This window comes from Corvus moneduloides, chromosome 6 (genome assembly GCF_009650955.1).
Source record: "Corvus moneduloides isolate bCorMon1 chromosome 6, bCorMon1.pri, whole genome shotgun sequence".
Lineage (NCBI taxonomy): Eukaryota > Metazoa > Chordata > Aves > Passeriformes > Corvidae > Corvus > Corvus moneduloides.
In genome coordinates, this window is record NC_045481.1 from 36,420,148 (window position 1) to 36,442,530 (window position 22,383).

General features: G+C 37.2%; 2 protein-coding genes across 3 annotated transcripts in view; one reads left to right on the top strand and one right to left on the bottom strand.

Annotated features, from left to right (window-relative positions):
- Positions 1–7,703, top strand: part of UBR1 (ubiquitin protein ligase E3 component n-recognin 1) — a 65,815-nt gene extending 58,112 nt beyond the window's left edge. For both annotated transcript variants that reach the window (XM_032111187.1, XM_032111188.1), the window contains exons 42-47: positions 720–828; positions 2,904–2,960; positions 3,445–3,522; positions 4,177–4,347; positions 4,540–4,641; positions 5,092–7,703. In XM_032111187.1, coding sequence (XP_031967078.1) covers positions 720–828; positions 2,904–2,960; positions 3,445–3,522; positions 4,177–4,347; positions 4,540–4,641; positions 5,092–5,233 — 659 coding nt within the window. In that variant the 3' untranslated portion in view covers positions 5,234–7,703. The remainder of the gene's footprint in view (positions 1–719; positions 829–2,903; positions 2,961–3,444; positions 3,523–4,176; positions 4,348–4,539; positions 4,642–5,091) is intronic.
- Positions 7,704–9,923: 2,220 nt separating this feature from the next.
- On the bottom strand, positions 9,924–22,170 carry LOC116445092 (photoreceptor outer segment membrane glycoprotein 2). Its single transcript, XM_032111189.1, has 4 exons — positions 21,967–22,170; positions 18,170–18,838; positions 14,081–14,327; positions 9,924–12,651 (listed from the first exon to the last, which is right to left on the bottom strand). The coding sequence occupies exons 2-4, from the start codon at positions 18,748–18,750 to the stop codon at positions 12,385–12,387; spliced, it is 1,095 nt and encodes a 364-aa protein (XP_031967080.1). The 5' UTR covers positions 18,751–18,838; positions 21,967–22,170; the 3' UTR covers positions 9,924–12,384.
- Positions 22,171–22,383: the final 213 nt, after the last annotated feature.

Genomic DNA, 22,383 nt, shown 5'->3' on the forward strand with positions numbered 1-22,383 from the left:
AAAATGCAGTGAAACACAGAATCATCAACTATTTGGAAAGAAGGACCATAATTTCTATGAATAACTGAAACAAAATATAACATGTGTAACATATAACAACAAAAATATAAAATTGATTTATATAAACTGTGAACTAAGTTTGAGTTTTTATTAGAATATACAAGTCAAAATCTCTGCACTTCAGGATATGCTTATCCTTACCAGGAGTCTGGATCTTTGATGCTGTAGGGAAGAGTCTTACTGGTGAACCAAAAATGTCATTTTCTGTAGCAGAGACAATAAATGACCACCCAGCAAACTATTAAATTAGCCCAACTTTATGTAATCTGTTAGCACTGACTTTATTACAGCAAAATTTAATATCGAGGACTGTCATAAGGATAGTGAAAAACAAAAATGCGAGTACAGAAACCTACTGCACTGTGTTACATATTATGCAGTAATTTAAGCAAGGAATTCTGTTATTGCAGTAACTTACACATTAAAAAATACTTAATAGTAATTAATCAAATTTGTTTAAACAGATCCTCAGCTAATCCAAGTTACTATAGCTCTGATTAAGTTGGTGGAATAATATCCAATTGTACTATGTAGGAGCTATGCTGAAGATGTAGGATACAGACTGTTCAATGGAAAAGGGATCAGGAGATTTCTAGTTTTGAGTGAATTATTCAGCAGTGGTGAAACGATTAAGCAGTTGTTCATGTTTTCTTTTGCAGTTTCTGAAGAAGGGCAATTCAAGGCACTTTGTAGTTACCTCTCTCTACCTACAAATTTGTTCCTGCTCTTTCATGAATATTGGGACACAGTAAATCCACTGCTTCAAAGGTACTAACTGGGACTGGACAGGCCATGTTTTTCTGTTGTGGTGGCCCTGTGGGAATTCTAGATGAAGTTTAGTAATAAATGATTGAGCTCAAATTCATACTGAAGTTCTAAACATTTTGCACAGGTACACTGAATCTCTTAAAGCTCTTCAAAAACATAAAGCATTCTCTATTTTATGGTAATTCCAATATTAAGTAATTATAGTTTACGGGACTAGTGCTTGCAGACCTATATGAAACCATACAGGCAGAAGTTATTTTAAACCTTTGCTTGCTTGATATGCCACTTAATGTTCATTTGCCTATTTTTAATCTGTCTACAGAAAAAATGCTGATTACATGAGCTATAAAATGAGATTGTAGAAAATCCCGTAGCTGACAGGGTGAGGCTTTGTATTATTTCTTCTCAGCATTTGCAAAATAGACTGGTGGATGTGTAAAGTGGCTTAATGTTTAAAAGGTACAGTTTGAGCATTACCATCTGCAGTCATGAAATCATAAAATGTTAGAGGGTTGGGAGGGACCTTAAAGATCATCTGGTTCCAACCCCACTGCCATGAGCAGGGACACCTTCTACTAAACCAGGTTGCTCCAAGCCTTATTCAACCTGGCCTTGAACACTGCCATGGCTGGGGCATCCACACCTTCTCTGGGCAGCCTGTTCCAGTATCTTACCATCCTCAAAAGAAAGAATTTCCTTCCTAGTTTTTGACCTAAATTTCCCCTCTTTTAGTTTGTGAAAGTAGCAGTAAATAAAGAATTGGTTAAATTCTGCATTCAAAACCTCAAATTGAATAAACAGACATACCACCCCCCACCCCAATTAAGAATAATCCAGCTATATTGTGTTGGAGAATGTGTATTTAATGTGACCATTTGAGCACCTGGTTGCATTAATGATTATTCCTGGTTCTTGGCAGAATTCTCTGACTCACATTAACTTTTACTGCATTGTTGTTTGGTTGGGTTTTCTAACCTCTCGTTGTTTTAATCTTTATTGTCCAGACTTCTTCCATGTAGGGAAGTTTTGAACTGTTGATTTCCAACTTATAGTCCATATAGCTGACCTAGACAGTTCTCTACATACAGTTTTATTATGATCAATTCCATGTGTAGTATATATTATTACTTATAAATTAATACATTAATTTTTACAAGTAAATTATTAAATAAGTTTGTCTTACTTGTTCCTTGATATTGGCTCAAAGACATAACAGTGCTTCTAAGAGAACACAGAAGATGATGCTTGTGAACATTGGGAAAGATCACTAGAAGCAGGATTAACAAATAGTTACAGTGCTCCCAGTCAGAAAAAGAGGTTTCAAGCAGGAGGCTGCATATTTAACGTAATAGTAACAGTTGCCAAATCATCATGCAGGTTCCCATATGTTTTTTCACAGAATCTTATTTCAGAAGACTAAATTTGATGATTGTTGAGAAATGCGTTAAATGAAGCATGCTAGATTGACCATCTGGTGTAGTTCTTTCTCCCTTCTCCTCCTTTTTGTAGAAATAACTTAAAAAACGTCTTAAACATACCAGTTCCTCTGTTCAATAACTGGCCAATACCTGCCATTGTTTCAATAGGCACATTTGGCCATTCTAAGCAAGCACACATCATGCAATAAACAATTGTAAAATAACCACTAGGTGATGATTATTTAATAAAAACAGCAAATGTTTTTCTATTAGACTGAACAATATTTTTTTATTTATGCTGTGTCTTTTAGTGCATGTATTCCAAAAGGTGCTGTGTATTGTACCCCACTTTGAGAAACTGAGTATGTCTGAAGATTGCATGCATTTTTTAACTGTGTTAATCTTGTGTTTTCATGTGCATGATGATAATTTTAAGCATTTTTTCACATAGGTTTTTCCTCCTGTATGCAAACTTAAAATGTTCTCCTTAAGAAAAGTATAAAAAAACATCCCTTTTTTTCCTTGCAAAGTTTTAGGTAGAAATATCAATGCTTTTATTAGTGTTGTGTTTGCTTATCATTTACTAGTTTAGTTTAATGAACCTAAATGTGTATTTTTACCAAAATGCTGTCATCTGCAAATGTTTGTTTGAAATAGGTGGTGTTCTGACCCAGTGGTGTTAAGTTGTTTGAAAGGGAAAAGCATTGCAATAAGGTAAGCTTACTGTTACTGTTTTCTTCTGGTTTTGATTTAAAATACTTGAGAGAATGAAGTGCTTGTTGTGGGCAAGTTAGAGACTGCGTGTTTTATTCCTTGTGCTCTACTACTAGAAGTACATTTGTCTTTAAATGTCTTGTTTATTATTCCTCATGGAGTGACTCTTCATTGAGATTGTACAACATTGTTAGACAAGTAATCTGTCCTGCTCTAGGAAAGAACAAAAGCTAACTGAAATATGAAATGTCTTCATACATGTAGGTTATATATGAAATTTAAGTTCAACACTTTGCTGGAATATAGAAAATATTCAAGCTCCCATGTGAAGCGTCTCACTTGGGATTCCAGGACTGAAGAATTGCTCTAGAATTGTAGACACTTGCAGAAGTGACCAAAAGCTTAGCAGGGATTCATAGTTATTTATTCTGTTAATTGCTTTGATCTTTATTATTCTCATAATAGTTCTTTTCCACTTACCCAGGTATCCTAGGAAAAGAAATCGTTTAATAGATCTTCCTGAAGACTATAGTTGCCTTCTGAACCAAGCCTCTCAGTTTAAGTAAGATGTGGCATATTTAGTTGTCTTCTTGGATGTTTTGTCACTTCTAGTGAATTTTATATTCTTGCAGTTACTGTAACTGGTGTTGAAACCAAACAAAAATTATTTTGTAGAAGTGAAGGCATTGTTATGTTTATACTGGCCAATGCTAGCACATGTTCACTTTTAAATGTGAAACACAACTTGCTAACTGAAGTAATTTTTTTTTTTATAAGACAATATGTAAAATTTTTATAGCTTAATCTGCTGGTCATTTTTCTCCAGTGCAATGTGCATTCAGTTTGGCTGTAAGTCTGAAAATTATTTTTGCACTGGACACAACAAGCCCAGATGATGGCACTGTTTTATGCCGAGAAGAGTGAATCATAGGATAATTCAGGTCAGAAGGGACTTCTGCTGATCATCTGGTTCAACCTCCTCCTCAAAGCAGATATCTTGCAGATAAAATATTTCAAGCAGTGTGAAAACACAACCTAAGGCAGATATGTGAAATGATTATGACATAATATTTCTTAGGTTTTTGTTTGATTGTGATTTGGGGTTTTTAGTTGGTTGGATGATCTTTTTGGGGTTTTTTAAGGAACATTAACTTCAGTTAACATTTCTTTTAAAGTTTTCATTCCTACTGTGACATGCTGGTTACACTTCTTTTAGATGCCCACGGTCTTCTGATGATGAACAAAAACACCCAGTATTGTGTTTATTCTGTGGGGCAATGTTGTGTTCCCAGAATACTTGCTGTCAGGAGCTGGTGAATGGGGAGGAGTTGGGAGCCTGTACTTCTCATGCTCTTCAATGTGGAGCTGGAGTCTGCGTGTTTCTCAAGTAAGTAGCCAGAATTTAATGTGTTAAAGAATAAAGGGAAATATTAGAAGGACAGAATTCACAACATTGTCAAAGCATTTGATTCTTTTTGTCTGAGATAAAGAAACATTGCTTCGACATAAGTTAAGCTCACCAAAAAGGGAAGAGCCTCCTTGGAGTTGTATTTTAAATGCAGCTATTCTTTTCTTTAAGAATCAGGGAGTGCAAAGTTGTCCTCATTGAAGGTAAAACCAGGGGCTGCTTATACCCTGCGCCCTACTTGGATGAATATGGAGAAACAGATCCAGGTCTAAAGTAAGTAAATGTTTGACTTCCTACATTTTCATTTTTGTATCTCTTTCTTTCTTACACTTACTGGACAACACGTTCTTCTGTCCAGTGTGTACAGCACTGTAGGTAATGCGTCTCTTGGCCTGGGGAACTGATGGCAGTTTCCAGTCAGGAATGGGTAGTTTATGAGGAAATACAGTTTTTTGGTACTGTTAAACTGCCTTATTTTTCTCAAGAATATTTTGTATGCATTTCGTCAGAAACATGTGACAACTGCCATTGCTGAAATATCATAATAGAAATGGCAGTCATTGCTTGTCACAAGTAGAAATTTTTTTACGTTTCAAATAGACTTGTTGGGATTGGTGTTCCTACAAGTATCTAATTAGTCTAGTGTTAATGTTAGACTATTAATTGGACAGTTTATCAGTTGCTGTTCTGATAATGCTAATTCTCTTCTTTTCTTGTCTGAAGAAGAGGCAATCCCCTGCACTTATGTTGGGAGCGTTACCGGAAGCTCCATCTGCTGTGGCAGCAGCACTGCATCATAGAGGAGATTGCCAGGAGCCAAGAAACGAATCAGATCTTCTTTGGATTCAACTGGCAGCTGCTCTGAGTCTCTTGATTTTAGTGAAAACTTTTACCTTTGGCAGTGCTTTGGAAAAGAAAAGGAGGGTGGCAGTAAAAAATCTACTCAAGTGGTTTCTGTAGTTCAGACAATTAATTGATGGATTCTCTAGGTTGGATGTATAACTGATACATTGAAACAGAAACTCATATAATATATTTTCCTCTTTTTTCTTTCAAAAAAAAAAAAAAAAAGAAAACCACATTCTGTAATTATTACTGAACATCCAGGTCCAGAAATATTTCCATTTTTTTCAGAAGTTTGAATTGTTTCACGTGTTTTCATGAGGACAGCTTCAGAGCACACACCACATTTGTCTCTTCCATGCCTTGAGAACATATCTAAATGATGTTGCCAAGGAAAAGCCTCCTTTACTTTCTTCCTGGGTTCTTTTCCCAAGCTTAGTGAAGCTTTAAATATGTTGAGATAATATTGGAGTGGAAGTGGTGCCAGGTCTTTAGTCATCTGCAGAAACAGTTATAATAAAGAATATGTTTTACTGATAAAGCTTACATTCAGCTATACTTTGGGATTTAATGAAGAGTTTTCATTAATGAATTCTTTAAATGAGAGGTGTGGTATAGAAAGTGCATGGGGAGAATTACCATCCTGCTTGTTGTCAAAAACCTAAGTCTGTGCTTTTTGTGTTGCCAGAACTGCACTTTATCTAATGAATTTATCCTCCATTCATGTATATCATAAGACGTCTAGGGCTTCACCACTTGGCTAGGTTGTGGTTAGTTTTACATCCTTTACAGTTTGTCTTCTGAGATTTTCCCCAAGAATCAAAAGTGAAAATTCTGCAGGTAAGTAGTTGTAGTGTAGCTCTGCAAGCTGTATGAGAGCCAGAGACTGCAGTAAAGTAAGCAGCCTTCAAAGCTATCACTGGACTAAAATCAAGGCCCAAAAGCAGCAAGTTTTGGAATCAGAAATAAATTTGCCCATATTTGAGGGATTTTCCACTCATCGTCCTCTACCACTATTGTTTGGAGCATGTTTTGGAGTCTGCATAAATGAAATGGTGTGTTTTGGGAGGCGTGTTCAGTGGTTCAATGCCAGGTAGAGCAGAAAAGGGAAAAAAGGTGGCTCAGTCTGTCTCTTTGCCCTTCAGTAGTTAATAGCACATTGTGATTAAACTCTCTCTCAATGATATGTGATTGTGGTTCAGTTCTAAATGTTAGTTCTTCTGTTTTCTGAATTTCAGTCATAATACACATGAGAGAATTTGTAATGTGACAGGTAAAAACTCTTTCCCAGGAAATTACCATTTCCATGTGAAAGTTTGAAGTCGTCACTACCCTCAATTTCCCTGCCCCTTTGCTATTTGGATTCTTTCGTGCCATTTTAATAAGGCTTTCAAGGAGAGGTTTTCAAATAAATGTCTGAGTGTGTTTTTGTATGATGTATTTTTTTTGTTTTGTCACAATTATATGAGAGACAGTAGAATCACAATTAATGGTTTAGATTTAAATACCATTCTTCTGGGGTTTTTTAATGTTTTTGAGTTTGTATGTATGAGTGCATTTAACAGCACCATAACTAATTTAAAGATGGAATACCAATGACGTTAAATACTGTTCTGGTTTCAAATAGTTTTTAAAAACTTCTGCTGTAATCCTTCCCCAGTGATATAAAAAGTTGGCTTTGGTCTATTTTCCAGGTATTCTGTTTCTTGCAATTAAGACCATTCTCCTTATTTTGATTCTGTCAGATTTTAAATCTGCATATTAAACTCTTTGAAGACAAACATTAATTCTGTTAGTCTTCTCTAAAACATGTTTGAAACACATACTGAATTTAGAACAGCTGTCATGAAAACTTGCATGCACTGGTGATTTTTATGTCATCAAAACACTGCTTGCCAACAAAAATATTGAATTAAGACTGGCAAATTGATACCAAACCTGTATTTTCTTACTGTTTCCCTCTGATATTTACCTATTCAGTTATCAAAAACTTTCAGTTATCTTGCACTTCACTGATACAAAATTTCCATTATCCAATATGCAGTGAGATCATTTCATTTTGTTTTCTGTCTGAACTGTAGTATGTAAGGACAGGAGTAAGAGCAGATGAGCTTGTTTAAAGCTCTAGAAATCTCTTTGTAGCTGAAGAAGTGGGAGGGGAAAGTTGCATCTTTCTATACGTTTGCACATACTAATTTAGCAAATGGGCTCCCATATCATTCACTGACTAGCGTGGTCATCTTTCATTTCATAAATTACTATGCAGTTTTGTTCACTGTGAGTATAATCTGTATTTAGTGACTGCAAGATGCTTATGCCACTTATTTCTGTTCCATCCAAGCTGACAGAAGTTATTTGATAATGCACATACTGGTATCTTAAATTGCAAAAATGTAAATTTGAAACTTGTATAATGTTCTTGTGCTTTTGAAATAAAATATCTTGTATATGTATATTTAAAAAAAGGAAATAAAGTAACTTCTCGTAGATTATTCAGTTTTTATTTGAAGGCATTTTGACACCTCACAGTTCATTTTACAAGAGCGCTATAATGGTGTCTGGCAGTATGGGAAAGGAGAAGAGCTGGTAAATGGTTGGTAAACTACCAGTTATCCCTGTAGGCTGTATCATCATTATACTGTAAGGAATGGTAGCATGCTTTTTCTTATATAAAGATACACTCCACTCGAAACTTATCCTAGTATTTTACAGATGCAAATTCCTGCAGTGTCTACCTACATTTGAGAGAAATCTTAAGTACAGAGTTTAATTTTTACATGCCCTAAAACTGATCTAGTTGAGTGATTCTGGTTTTGTATCTTCTCAAAGTACTGGTTGTGCTGTTTGGCAGATACTTAACCTCTGGAAAGGGAAACTTTGTGGTGTTGGTCTAATGTGCTGTGTGATACATACTTTAAAAAAAGTGTTCTGTTATACAGCTAATCAAACAGTCAAGACATCTACATAGAAATGGCCAGTACTTCTTGCACATTTTTATGTTGCAGCTTGTCATCCTGTCCTCACTGCTTTGCTGTAGCTTTGGGCACCATTTGGGTGTTAATGGTGTTGCTCTTTGTTTGTTCTTAGTAAATGGTTTTTAAGAACCAATTCCTGAAAAGGTAAAAGGTAGAGGTAGATAGATTGAAGTCTACTAGCAAAATTGTTCTGAAGAAAATTACAATAAGGATCCTGTTAATTAAGGCAGAAAAGAAAAAAGCCGCATCACTATTTCTTGCATAGTAAAAATCTCAATGTCCAAAGTTATTTAGAGGAGAATTTTGGCCATTATATACTTGCATTATAGTTGAAATCCACTTTATTTTCTAGACAACAACCTTGAATAATCTCCAATGTAAACTACTGAGATTCATAATACAACATTTAAGTTGTTACTTAGATTCTTCTAACCTATTGACAAGGTGTTCAAAGATACTTTATCAAAAATAGAAGTTGTTTCATTTCTGTGGCACAATCTCATTTCTTTGTTTTTATCAGTATTTTGCAGGTAGGCTAAATTTGAAGGTTGATACAGAAAAAAAATGGCTAATGATGAAAATCCACTTCCTTACATGTGTCTCAAATCTAGTTATTTCTAATCCTAGCTACATTTCTCTGAAGTTACATTCAGTACAGTCGAAAGCATACGTGAAAATGAAGTTATGTAAAGGAAATTTGCATTGAAGGAGAGCAAGCTGAAATTCTGAGAGATTATATACGTGATTTTGTGTAATGGTGAGTAAGAGACCAGGTACAGAGTTAAACGATAGACATTAAAATGGGACCTGACTTCTTATTTCTGTGTAACTATTGTTCATGAGATCAGTGTCAAAAAAAGGCGTATGGTTTGTGCTGTATACGTGCAGGTTGTCAAACAACTCACAGTCCATCAGACAGTTTTAGGAGGTTTCCAGGCTTCATGCTTGAGTGAATGAGCTACAGCGAAATGTTTTGAAGCACAAAGTGGGGGCTGTGGATTTCATGATCATTTGAAGTCCTTGCTATGTTTGTGAAGATGTGTGGTTAGTCTTTTCAGCAGATGCAGAACCTTACTTCTCCTCCTTAATTGTGCTTGAAATGTAACACTGGCCTCGTTGGGTACAAGTATTGAGATGCTCATCCCAAGGTACCAGAGTTCCTGCTTGAGCTATGTTCATTTTAACAAAATCCTGAATGTGCTGCATGTTTAAATTTCTTACTGTGTTTTCTCTGATCAACGTAGAGCAAGTGTTTTCAGTGGCACTCAGAAAGCTTTAAAGGAGAGCATTGTATGTGCAATTTCTAAAGAAACTCTCATAGTGCCTTCACCAGAAACTCAACGTTACAGTGCTTGTTTTATTTTTTAAATTAAGACCTTGATAAAGAAGATAGTTTTGTGCATAGGTGAGTTCCTTACTCTGGAATTTGCTGTATTGTTATGAATTGTGACTGGATTAGGCATTAATAACAAACAGGATAAGTGTCCCTCAAATCGTATTTATTTCTGTATCTGAGCAGATGCTCTGGCTTAAAGGCCTGGCTCACTAATGCTGTCTCTGTCTTTATAAATTATGGAGAATTAAAGATGCAGTCTGTGCTGCTGCCTGAGTTTGTTTCCTTGATCCAGTGGCTCTGGTGTTAAATACTGCAGGAAACCAAAACTATTCTGACAGGTGCTGTAAAGGAAGCTGGATATGTAGGGTGTAGCACTTCCATGTTGTGAGGAAATCAATAAATACAAAGCAAAGAAGAAAGCATTTATTAACAAAAGTACATTTTATCCTGATACTGTGAAACGAGCTATCATCTTTTTGTAATGCATCTGTATTGGTGGAGACTCTGAATGCCTAGACAGGATAGAAATTAACAATCTAATGACTGAGTAATTACTGGTAATAGGCCAGACAAGGACTGTTCCCTGTGAGATGTATGCTGAAACTAAGTTAATTTCAAAACCAATCACATTCCGCTCTTGCAGTTTGAGACGGTTGGCTGAGAGACAAAGGTTAACGTGCTAAATGCTAATTAGTCTTTTATGGTAAAATGTGTTTTCTTCATATGCGAGTAAATGAGCTGTGTGGGGGCCAGAGAAAATTGTGTAGCTGGATACTTACACCTCTGCTCTTCCTGGTAATGTGTTCCAGCAACTGCTGGATGACATTTCTGTGTCTTGACAGAGATGCTGAGGCTGGATGATCAGTTCACTCTTCCTTCCAAATCTGTTTTTTCAGAGCAGATTCTTGACAAATCCATTAACTAGAAAGCTATCAAAAGAGTAAACTCACAGTTCTTCTAATTCTGCAAGTTTTAGTTATTGAGGTCTAGGACTGTTTTACCAAAAAGTAGATAAAATAAAATTGGGTTGAGGAAGTGACTGCTATTGACTGACACATGTGGCACTTTGCATACTCATCTGAAAAAAAATACACTGCATTTAAAGTAAAAACATATACTGTTGCAAAATCTGAGTAGTTTGCAACACGACTGTCTTTCTCCTTGATCTCTCAAGGGACTTCAACTTTCTGTATTCATTCTTTTCCAGTCTGTATCAGCTAACTATAGAGCTGCTGGGTGAGTACTTCTGGCTCTCAGAAATGGCTGGAGGAATTACTCACCAGTTAAGTTTTAATCCCCCACTGGGCAAAGTGATTGCAATGAAGACAAAAAATAGGCATGCAGGTAAGTGGAGTGCAAAGGGAAGAGTTAACAGTGCTTGTAGAAGGAAGTCTCAGCTTACAAATCTAGTTCCTTGAAAGGTTTTTAACATACTTAAGTGTAGGCCTAACATGTTAGGCAGTGAAGGAATTCCAGTTGAAATTATGGTCATGCACATAGCCTGCTTGAATTACACTACAGATATTACACTGCACAATTTATTTATGATATATCCTTATAGTATATTTTTTGCTTTTTCTAGTGTTATAGAATACAACAGTATTGAGGTAAAGAAATTTTTACTGTTACTCTGCACAGCTTCAAAAGTAGGAATGGTTCTGTTTCAAATATTTCAGTGATAAAATTTCTTTTACTTGATTATCTGCAAAGAATGCACTCACAGCAGTAACAAGTAAAGTATTTTATTTGGTCTTTTCACCTCTGTTTTGTATTGGTACTTCTTTCCTGCTTACTATTAATGATCAATTACAGTCATAGGGCATCCTGTAACTACAGGTGTTTTGGGCATTGAAGGCTTTCACTCCATGGATCGACAAAGCTCCTGAGCGTTGTACTAGGGGCGTAATGAGAGAGCCGTCAGTCAGTCTGCCTTCACTGATTTCAAATAAACCCTTGCCTTCCCACCCCTGGATCAGTGTGGTAAGTTCTTTTGAAACGAGGAGCTTTCAAGCATCTAGGATCGTCAGTAGTTGTTTTATAGAAAGTACCTACTTGGTTTTAAACTTGTGCTATCACATGCTACTTGGAAGTTTAAATATCCCTGCACAAGCTAGCATTTTGTTTTCTTAGGCAGAGAACTCCTTTCAGCATCACCCTTTGACTTTCAGGGAAGTGGGGCAACTAGCTTTCTCTAAACTATTGGAGGGGTGAAAATGAAAAGATGCTTCAGACATTTTGGGAAAAATAAGTGAAAAAGTTTATGGTAACTTTTATTGCCTTCACCTGAATTTCACGTACCTGGTGGGTTCTTGTAGGCTGTAATACATGTATACTTTTGTTTAAATTTCCCCTTTCCTAGCTTGGACCAATAGAGTCTTCATTTCAGTTTTTGTCTTTTCTTTTTTGTAAAGAATCTTTTTTTTCCAGTGTAATAATTTCTTTTGGAATTTCCCTGCTCCTGGGACTTTTATAGGTGTAATGACAGTAATGAAAACTTCTTTGGTACCTATTCAACTGAATCCGTATGTTAGTATGTGTAGACCCATCCTGTCTGAAATACATGCTTGTGCATAATGATCTTTCTGGTGTATTCAGACCATGATAGAAGTCTGTATGTAAAGGAGAGAAAGCAGGAGAAATTCCTAAGTTTTGTGCAGTGTTGAGAATCAGGGAATTCACAAGTAAAAATACATCCATCCAAAGAAGTATTAGCATTTTTGGAGCTGTCATCAGTCTGTGGTTTGTTCAATAGTTTTACTAGTTTTTCTACCTTTTTTTTTCTCCCACCAGATAAAATCTGGTGACTGTAGGACTGTAATAGAGCAAAGCTACACTTGTGATGTCATTTCTTGGAAGATTTGCCTATCTAGCTGCAGGGATAGATTTTGTTGTAATATTGGTTTTGCCACAGTCTGTGTTTTGAACGTCAATGTTGGGGTCGTTCATGCTTGAGACAGTGGAGATCTGGTTGGCTTTGCCGAGGTTCTTAATGATGTTAATGTTGTATTTGGCAGTTTCCACAAAACTATTTTCTAGTAACCAACCATCTGATTCACCCTCCAGATCTCCTAGCAGAAGGACATTCTTCATGGCTGTTTGTAGGTACCGGACACCAATAAGTACAGAGAGCTGTAAGAAACAGTTAATGGTTAAACAGTTGAAATTGCAACCTCAGTCCTGTCACTAAGTCAGTTTTCTGACTTGTGTATTTACAGGCTTCATAACTGAGTAAAGCAGACACTCTTTATCCTAGCAATGTATCTAACCATTCTTCCAATTAATTACATTTTTTTAGAAAGAAAGATAGCAGGGAGAGATGGATTGATTCTCTCTTCATTCTTCAGGTAACAATCTCCCTTGCATGTTATTAGTACATAAATACCTAGAATGACTCGGGAACCTTGCAGCCTCGGAGACTACAACTAATTGATGTAGAATGGATGATCAATTAATGGAACCATCAGTCACTGGGAAAGAAAAAATTGTAGTCAGTGGATTTTTTTTCTACTGACCTTGATTAAATCAATATTTCCTCCAAGGAGGTTTAATCATTCCTAAGTAAGCCATAGGTGTCCTACATGCCAAGGAATGAAAGTTAAGAAGGATGGCCTATAGCAGAGACTCAAGTCTAAGTTTAGGAAAAAGCCTCGCTTTCATAGTTCTGTTGGAATCAAGATCAGCCTGTCAATATTTAAGGGAGCACAGAGAGCTGGCTCGCAGCTTTTCACATGGTTTCAGAGCCCTTTTATTTCTGGCACCACCACACCAGCTAGCACTGCCTGAGGACTGTTGTGAACTACTTTAATTACAGCACTAATATTTATGCAATAGAGCAATAGTAAGAAAACCAAAACAAATTAAAAAGGTAAGAAAACTGTATTGGAGCCCGTGCCATTGGGGGGTGCTTTACTTTGAGATGACAACATCCAGAGAACTTTCTTTAAGACGTCAGCAGGAAGACTGCAGCTTTGCAGGTGTATAGCTTGCCTGTGATGCGCTTATTTTGTTTGCATAACCAGCAGCCTAATCTACTTCTAAAAGGATAATATGCCATGATTGCACATACTGTCTATATGGTGAAACTATGTAATGTAAAAAGGGGGCTTTGAGATATTAATAAAATGCTCAGTTTTAACTATAAACAAAATTAATGCATTGAGCCAAAGACCTGCTCATATTTTTGTTAAAACTGACTTAAAACAACACTCAGACCTTCTCACCAGATTTCCTTGCAGTTGTATCACTGCATGTATCACCCTGTATCTGATCCCATAAATGCATGAGGGGAATATGCTATATTCTATTGAAAAAGCTCTACAAATATACAGAATTATATATATGGTTTCTGATAGTTCTCATCCTCAACAAGATTTACTTCTGCTCTGTGGACTTTGGGAAAGTTGCCTTTACTAAGGGAAACCCTGCAACACTCCTGAAGTGCTCGTGAACTTTGTACTGGATGCTGAGGCACTTCTCATATGTTACGCCGTCATCGTTTCCCATCCTAGAGAGACAGAAGACTGATTAATCTGATAGAGACTGTTTTTGTGAGACTCACCTCAAACAACCAAATAAGCAATGCTGCAATGCCAATGGATCTCATGATACCGGTGTAGTAATCCAGCAGGGCCTCTCTGCAGCCCTTCATCCAGATATTGAGCTCCTCTGTCAGGAAATCGTAGTTGTAGTGAGCACTGTTGTTTGTCAGCTGGTACTGGATGCAGGGCCGTGGGGAGCTGGGGTTGCAGCAGCTGAAGGGGACTCCATCCACCAAGAACTTCCCATCAACGTTGCTCTTCAGGCGGCTGCAACAGGACAAAGTTTGGGCATTACAAATGTGGTGTCAGCAGCAGGCAGTGCCTGTGATTTTAGAAAAGGAAATAACTGTGCTGCAATGTGTGCCTTTCCAACATTACAAAAGGAAAATGAGGGTATACTTTCAACAGGAAAAGTTGCTTACTGCAAAAAAATGGCATATTGGATTTGCTGTATTGAAGTGTGGTATAGCACAGTACCTCATGTGGTTCTTGGTTCTGTGCCACAAGACGTGTGAGTTCAGTGTTCATGGAGATGTTGCCTTTTAGGTATCTTTGTGCTAAAAATACTAAAGGCAATTTTTGAACTTGTTTACCTTGGTGGAATTCTAATGGAAGTTGTGTCCCTGGAAATCCTGTGTTTCACTACTTTGGGATTGATTTTTCAATACAATCATTCCATGAGAGACATCCTAATACAAGAATGACTTTGCATGCCACAGGAACTACTGGTGATTGTCTGCTGGCCTTTCATCACTGTACCTGTTGCAAGAGCTGGCTCAGCACATGTTTTGAGTCCAGTTCACAAAGGGGTTTCTACTTCTTGTAACTTTACTTTCTGTAACTTTAAAAAATGTATTTATTGCTAAAAATTATTCCTTTCCCTCCTCTATAAGATCAGAAGGAAAACAAGTGGGGAAAGAAGAAAGATAAAGAGGAATAAGAAAAAAAATCATAGGATGGGATGAGAACACAGTCTCAAATTAATCAAGATTTTCTGGAAGTTAAATGAATCCTTGACATCCATTTGCTTCAGAGAAAGAGATTTTCCAGAAACTGGAGAGTATCTAAGCTGTTGACAGCCACTGTCACCCCTTGGGGAAGCAGCCGCTAAGCATGCATCTATTTTCATGCTCACTGCAAAAGGCTGATTTCCTGAGACAGCCCCATGGGTGAGAACCATGCCCTGGTTTATCAAGTCCAAGGCCCTTTACCCTTTGTAAAGGGGTCAGAATACATAAAAGAAAATTTTCACTTAGATATCCAGCTTTCACCAATTGCCAAGATTAATACTTTCCAAAACTTATTAATTTATTAATGTTTGCAGATAAATTTGCAATAATTTTTGCAAATACTCTTTGCAAACTAATAATTTTCTGTTCCACTGCAGCTGATCTAAATTAGAGGGAAGGAAATCCAGTCCAGTCTTGTTCTGGAATTTGGGACTAAAGCTAACCTTCAAATGAAACATAAGCTGCTAGGAAGCTCAGTATTTGTGTCAGTGCTGTGATGGCAGAATAATTGCTTTTATTTTATTGCTGTGAGCCTAGTAAAAACAACCTCCTTTTTTTTTTTTTTTTCCCCTCTTCTTCCCCCTTGCCCCCTTCTCTTTTTTTTTTTTCTCCTTTTAATTTGGGTTGTAGTGTGTTTTGTTTATTTAAAATTCTCTCAAAAACATCTTCCTCGATGATCTTTCTAAGTAAGCCAAGAAGTTCATCTGCCATTTCCCACTTAGGAGCGGGATAGGCATGAATTCCTCTCCGTTTTCAAGTCTAGCTCTTCATTTTGTGGCCATCATGTCCCTGGTGATGGCAACAGAATGGAATCAATGCAAAAGAGTCCAAATAATCCACTGAAAGTAGACTGAAGTGTGTGAGCCGTGCTATGGGCATAGGCAGAACCAGGCACTGGAAGGGAAGGGAGCCAGAGAGGCACAAACTAGAAGGCTACAATGTGGTAGGAGAAAAAAAAGCTTGCAGAGGAGAGGAAGACTGGCACATTGTGAAAGGGAAGATTTTTACCTGGGCTGGCAAAATGCCCTCGATATTTCAGGGTATGGTATACATTTAATAACCCCAATATAGTACAGCATCTAAGATGGTTGAAATACAATCTCTTAAACTGGGTCTTAAGCTTTTCTTTTGATCCCAAGCATCAGTTTAAATACTTTTTTTCTTCCTGACGTTATAAAGAGGAATTCTCTTTCTACTGCCAACAGTAGCAGTTTCCAGACATAGGTTATGTCCTCCTGCCACTGTGTTTCCTCTGCTAGTGGCAAATTTTAAAATTATTTAATTTGTATCTTGGTGCTTAATAGCATGTTGGTACTGTTAGAAGGGAGGACCTCAGTAAAAGACCTTGTGGAGCAAGACATTCACTGCTATTTGCTGTTGCAATCCAAAGTTGTTTTTACGGTATTGTAAAGCAAAAATTTGCTTTTGGGCAAAGATGATTTTTACCCAGCTGAAGCAATGGTAGGATTGTACTGCTGTAACCTGCCTCATGTTCCTACCAATCCCACTGACCGTTTCCATGCCTTGTCACATTGTGGTGTTGGCAATAGAGCTGTAGAAGAGAGGGGAGGGAAGAGGGTTGTGCAGGAAGGTGAAAAGTTCAGTTTTGCAAAGGTTACATCTGAGTTCACGGTATGTCAGATCTCACCTGCTTTGCCTCTTGATCTACAAACTACTAAATGATATACAGTAAAAGCTGAAACCAAGAAAGATTTGATTCCTTTTCTATCTTTCAGAACATTACTGGCTGGGCTTTTCTTCCAATGATTTCATATCAAATGTTTCACTGTCATATTTTTGGAAGTCATGGTATAATTTGGTTATACAGTACCGCCTTGGATTCTGGCAATCAAGATGAAACTAACCAATCCATCCACAGCAAAAGAAATTCAGAAATTACTTTCCTCACACACATTTCACTGTCACCTTCTGCCTGAATGGGGCAAAGGTTAACTGACAGTGTATTCTCACAATAATGGCAGAGCACAGGGGACTCTGCAGAAGAAAAGAGGACTTAATTAAGACCCTGGGTAAAACATTACTGTTTCTGCCTGTCTCACAGAAATAAAAGGCAGTATATTTTACTTTTGACTTCACACTAAGCTTAAATTCCTGGGGATCATCTTTGTTGTCATGTCACTTTTCAGCATAGAACCAAGATTTAAAACAGCTCTGGACCACACTGTTCCGTGTGGCACTTTCTAACTTCTCTCTTGAGAATGCTTGTATAGCTTTATTTCCACAGACAAGTATCTTCTGTATGCTGATGCCCTCTTGTTTGTATTCTCCTAGGTCCTGCCTTCTGGTATTTGTAGCTCTCTATATACGCTTTGCTATGATGGCAGTTTCAAGTTGCGAATTCTGTAAAATTAAGGTCTTTAGCCTCCCTTCCCCTGGCTTTATTGTCACTGATTTTTTAGATCAAAAACACAGCATTTGACAAATGCCAGTCAAGCTCTTTGCATTTGTCTTTCCTAGGAATACAAAGCTACTACTCTCTTGTCAGTGAAGACCTTTTTCAGCTTTAGAAGAATTATTACAGACTGGATTGTCTACTTTTGAAAGTTTTTAATTTTTACCTTGTCTGTAAGTATTACCACTCTTCTTTTTGAGCGTGTAATTTCATAGTTGCTACATCATGTGAAGCACCACCACCAAAAAGAAAGGGGGATTTCTGCTGTTTTATGCAGTTTACATGGTGTTTGGCGGTTTCTCACATATGAACATACAGATTTGAACCTGGGATTGCAAAGTCTAATACCTTGAAGAAGGGTCTTCCAGTGCTTAGAATTGACTGTGCAATGTACTGCTAGTACAATCCTTTTTTTCTTACAGTTATCAGCTCACTATAACTGAAATTAAAATTTTGGGGTAGCTAATTCACCATGCTGAAAAAGGAGATACATCTTAGCTTTGCTTAGCATCCCTAAAGGCTTAGAAAAAGGTAGCTTTTGATTGTGCATGTATTTAGCATATTTTGTGAGTAACCTGGTCATTCAATATTTTTAAAATTAAGATACAAAGGTCCAGAAAAAAGGGCTTTCCATCTCAAAAGAGTTTTTCTCCTAGAATTTTTTGTTATGACTGATAAATACTTACTCCAGAACCTCCTTGGAAGCCATATTCAGATAACGAGGAGATACCCACTGAATTTCAAACCAGTCTCTAAAGCCATTGTTTCCACAGCAACGGAATCCAATTTGTAACAAATCCACTGTTTTCTTTAAGAAACATCGTCCAGGTATGTCTGTGTCTTTATAGAACTTAATGGCATCCCTCAGTCCCAGATAGAGAGACTCTTCCAGCTCATTCCTCATGGTATAGCACATAAGAGCACCCACCAGGATGCAGAAGGTAAAACAGAAGGTACATACAATGTATGGCAGCATTACTAGTTTCCATCGAGAGAACTTGTTTGCATCTGAGCAGTCGTAGCAGATTTTGCCACCCAGAAAGTTGATGATACATGCTATGACCCCTACAGATATCAGCATGTTGGGGACAGAGTTAATGTCCCCTTTTGCCATCACTTCATTGCGCTTCTTGATCTCTATTTTTAGAAAGAGGCCAAGACTGAAGAGAATGATCCCACTCACTACAGAAACCCAGTTGAGGATCCATAAGACCTGAGCCAATTTATCCCTCTTGGTTTTGGTGAATTTGACTTTGAGGACAGCCATAGTCAGATGCGCATTAGGAAAAGAAGCACAGGTCAAGAGAAGCTTGTAAGCTGATTAGGAGCATGGATCCAAGGCACGCAGTAGAAATCTGAAGAAGAGAGAGAGAGAGATTACTGTCTGACTAGGTATTTATAGAGCCTACAAAAGAACTTCCTGTACAGCCTCACGCACTCTGAGTCCTGCCAAGCGAGTGCCCCAATGAAATTTATTGCTTAAATTTCATAACATTGTGAATCACTTAAAAATTCTAAGGACCAACTAGAACAATTTGCTTAAAAATAAGTAAATCTCTGGATTCCTATGAAGTTTTGTCAAGACCAATTTTCTATGCAGACCTTCTGATATCCAAAATGTGGTCTGCTGTCTTTCCCTTCAGACGACTCCCAATGTCTTTCCCTTCTACTTGTTGCCTGGTTTTTGACAATCATAGGTATTTATTATTCTTAGATTCCTGTGTTATGGTCAGGTTTGTGTTCAAAAGTTGATTAAATAAAACAAGCATACATATATACAGCCTTCTTTTTTTTCTTTCCTCTCCAGAAATCTTGCTTGTCTTGTTCCTAATTTAGCAACTCTCATCAGAGTGATTTTATACTATACAACTCTGTGTTATATAATTTTAGTCATTTTATTCCACTAAGACAATGGCATTTATAAACAGTAAAGTGTAATTCTGTAAGTCTCGGGAAATAGACATGTATAAGCGGCATAATAATTTTCTAAGTCAGTGGATGGTATTACTAAATAAAACTTGTATCAGCTGAAACAGCATGAAGAACACCTGCAGACAGACAAGCTGGACAGAAGTAGGGTTACACTGACCTGCTAAAGGATCCCCAGCTGCAGTGAAGCTTAACATTGGGTAAGCAGATTGTTGCAGAGTGCAGTTTAAAAAGGTAATGGAATCCCAGTGTCTTCATGTGTTTACATCTGAAGGAATCAATTCTATTTGTACAGGCAAGGAATAGGTTGTGTGATTCACATTAGGATATGGTTAAATATCTTGATGCATTATGATTTTAAGGCCTGTGAGATCTAATTAATTCAAGTTGCATTTATTTTCTCCTGCATTTACAGAGAAAACTAATCCCCCTCAAAGCTATTCAGCTCTGTGGGTTCTTTTGTACAATACAGAGAATAGTGTGCAAAATGTGCAATATTTTTCTTTACCAGTCTGTCTCCAAAGGTGTGGAGGCCAGCAGCTTTCTGAGTTTAAAAACAGGGTCCTAATTTTAATGATTAAGGCTGGTTATCAATTGTGGCTGAATATTGACTGTGATCATATTGTGATAATCATATAGATGATAGACACCTTACAGAGATGTCCAGAGAATAGTCATTTATAAAATTACAACACTTGCTTCACACTATTCTTCTCCAGTATTGTTCAAACCTCATTTGAAGAGATCATGCTCTGCTGGTACAGAATTAAGCCTCCCTATGAATTCAGCTGACAGCCTGCCTGCTAAGCCTGGAGATAGTATCTTTGATTGCTTCACCAGTTAAGCAGTTCGTGACTTGACCTTAAATAGCTGTAAATGATGGCTGCTAATAGATTTATTTGCCCCTGATTCTCAGGTCTCAGAGCTCACAACAGAGACAATCTGTTGTGAAATCTCCTGATTGCTGATACACAGTTCATGTTCAATGGTAGGCAAATATGAATTCATCACTCACTGCTTGTTTCTGTGAAACACATGTACATGTTTGAACAATGTCTCTAAATTGTTCAGCACACATTTAGTTACAGTGTCACTGAAAACACCCTACTTGCTAAACACACTTTGTTTTAACATTTGGACAAAAGTTGTAAACAGTTCTACTCTATGTAAAATTAATCTACTCCAGAGGCATTGTTGATTTTGGAAGATGTAGATTTGAGACTCTCATATTCTAACCATAAAGAAATTTCAAGCTGAGTTCCATAAGCAGGGATACATTCAATCTCATATAGGTATTCTGATATAGCTCAATCCCAATTTTCAGGTGCCTGAAGTTAAAAAAAAGTAAAAAATTTCTCTGAAAGAAAAATTCTCCTAGTAATTCCTTGTCTCCAGAAATTCTCATGAGGTATTTTCAGCTTCCTTTGTGAAGTTTTAGTGTTGTTGTAAGATCAGATTTCATGGAATATTGACATTTATCTAACAGTGCTACCTGTGCCACAGCCCTCCAGCAGCATAAGCTCTGTGATTTCCTAGTGCCAGAGGAAAGGGATGGAATGACTGGTTGTTGTAGTTCAATAACCACTTGTTGACTGACCCTGGCTGTCACTGATATGCTTGGGATTGATCTTTGGAGACACTGTGCTTCTCATGAAACCTTGAGTGCATTGAGTCTGGGGCAGAAGAACAAGTTATCTGTTCTGTTCCTTGTTCTTACCTTCTACATGGATACTTAAGATTATTTTCACCTATGCTAACAGTTTACTGAATTTATTTCAGATAAGAAGACTCTCTTCACATAATAATGAATTTTGTAAATACACCATAACATTATTCTTTCCCTGTTTAATAAAGTATTGAATACATTTATTAGCATGAGATGTATTGCAACACACACACACAGCTGCATAGTATAATTTTTTGAGCCCCATGGAGAAAGTTTTTCCAGCTGAAAGAACAGAAGTGCAGTTATGAGCTGTAAGTGTTAGTCTGTTCTTCTCCAAGTCGTGTTTGGCAGCAGGCTACTGTAAAGCCACAATTGCTCCCAGCACTTCAGTGGAAATAACACCTCTGTCAAAGTTCTTAGGATGCTTTTCACGTGAGCCACTCCAGAGTTATGAATCTTATTCACACAGACATATTTTCCCTGGCTATGGGAGAGTAAACCGGATTTTATTCTATAAAGGGAGAAATACTTCTTTCAACAAAAGAAGCCAAATAAATGTGGAAATCTCTCCCATAATATCAATACTGTTCTCAAGCTTTCCTTGTCTAATGCAAGCTTACCTAACTTAAAACACAGCTTCCATCACCATACAATGTTTTCAAGATGTCACCTAGATGGTCCTTTGCTATCAAATTCTCCTGACTACATTGAACAAGGCATGGCACAGCTATTTATTTATAACATTTACATATTAGATACGAATTGTTCAAAGAAATTTGGCGATTTAGTCATAAACAAACCACATCTTATCTTACTGATTTTGCTAAAATGTGCCATTTTAGCTAAACACACATTGCTATTTGTGATATTGTAAAAGAAACCACTAACCTGCTTCAGAGGACTGAACAGGGTCTTGAAACTGGTAACTTGCTGAATACAAGGGAGACAATATGTGAATTGGACATTTTGAGGATGACTGAAATACTGATTTCTCGATGTCTCTGTCGTGGCTCTGTCTTGACACTGACTCACCAGTGGAGATGGCGAAAACCACTTCAACTCTCCTGCCTGTGCTAATCTCTCTTTCATCTCTAATCGTAGCTAAGAGATTTATTTCAAGGGTCTTATGCCACCAGATTAAAGCCTGCAAAACAGGCCACTTAGAGTGTGAACTGAGATCTCACCAACAAAATGGTTTATATGACTTTCTTCTACCTTTTTACCCTGCTGGAGATTTGGGCTAGTAAGCAACAGAGACTGTTTTTCAGTGCCTGCTAATGTCTTCAATATCTCTTAATTTGTACT

Excerpts from the sequence above, each read along its gene's own strand:
- LOC116445092 (XM_032111189.1), bottom strand. The coding sequence starts at position 18,750 with ATGGCTGTCCTCAAAGTCAAATTCACCAAAACCAAGAGGGATAAATTG. Across the intron at positions 14,328-18,169 it reads GCTTCCAAGGAGGTTCTGGA|CCGCCTGAAGAGCAACGTTG; the intron begins GTAAGTATTTAT and ends GTCCTGTTGCAG. Across the intron at positions 12,652-14,080 it reads TGCTTATTTGGTTGTTTGAG|CTCTCTGTACTTATTGGTGT; the intron begins GTGAGTCTCACA and ends TGTTTCTTACAG.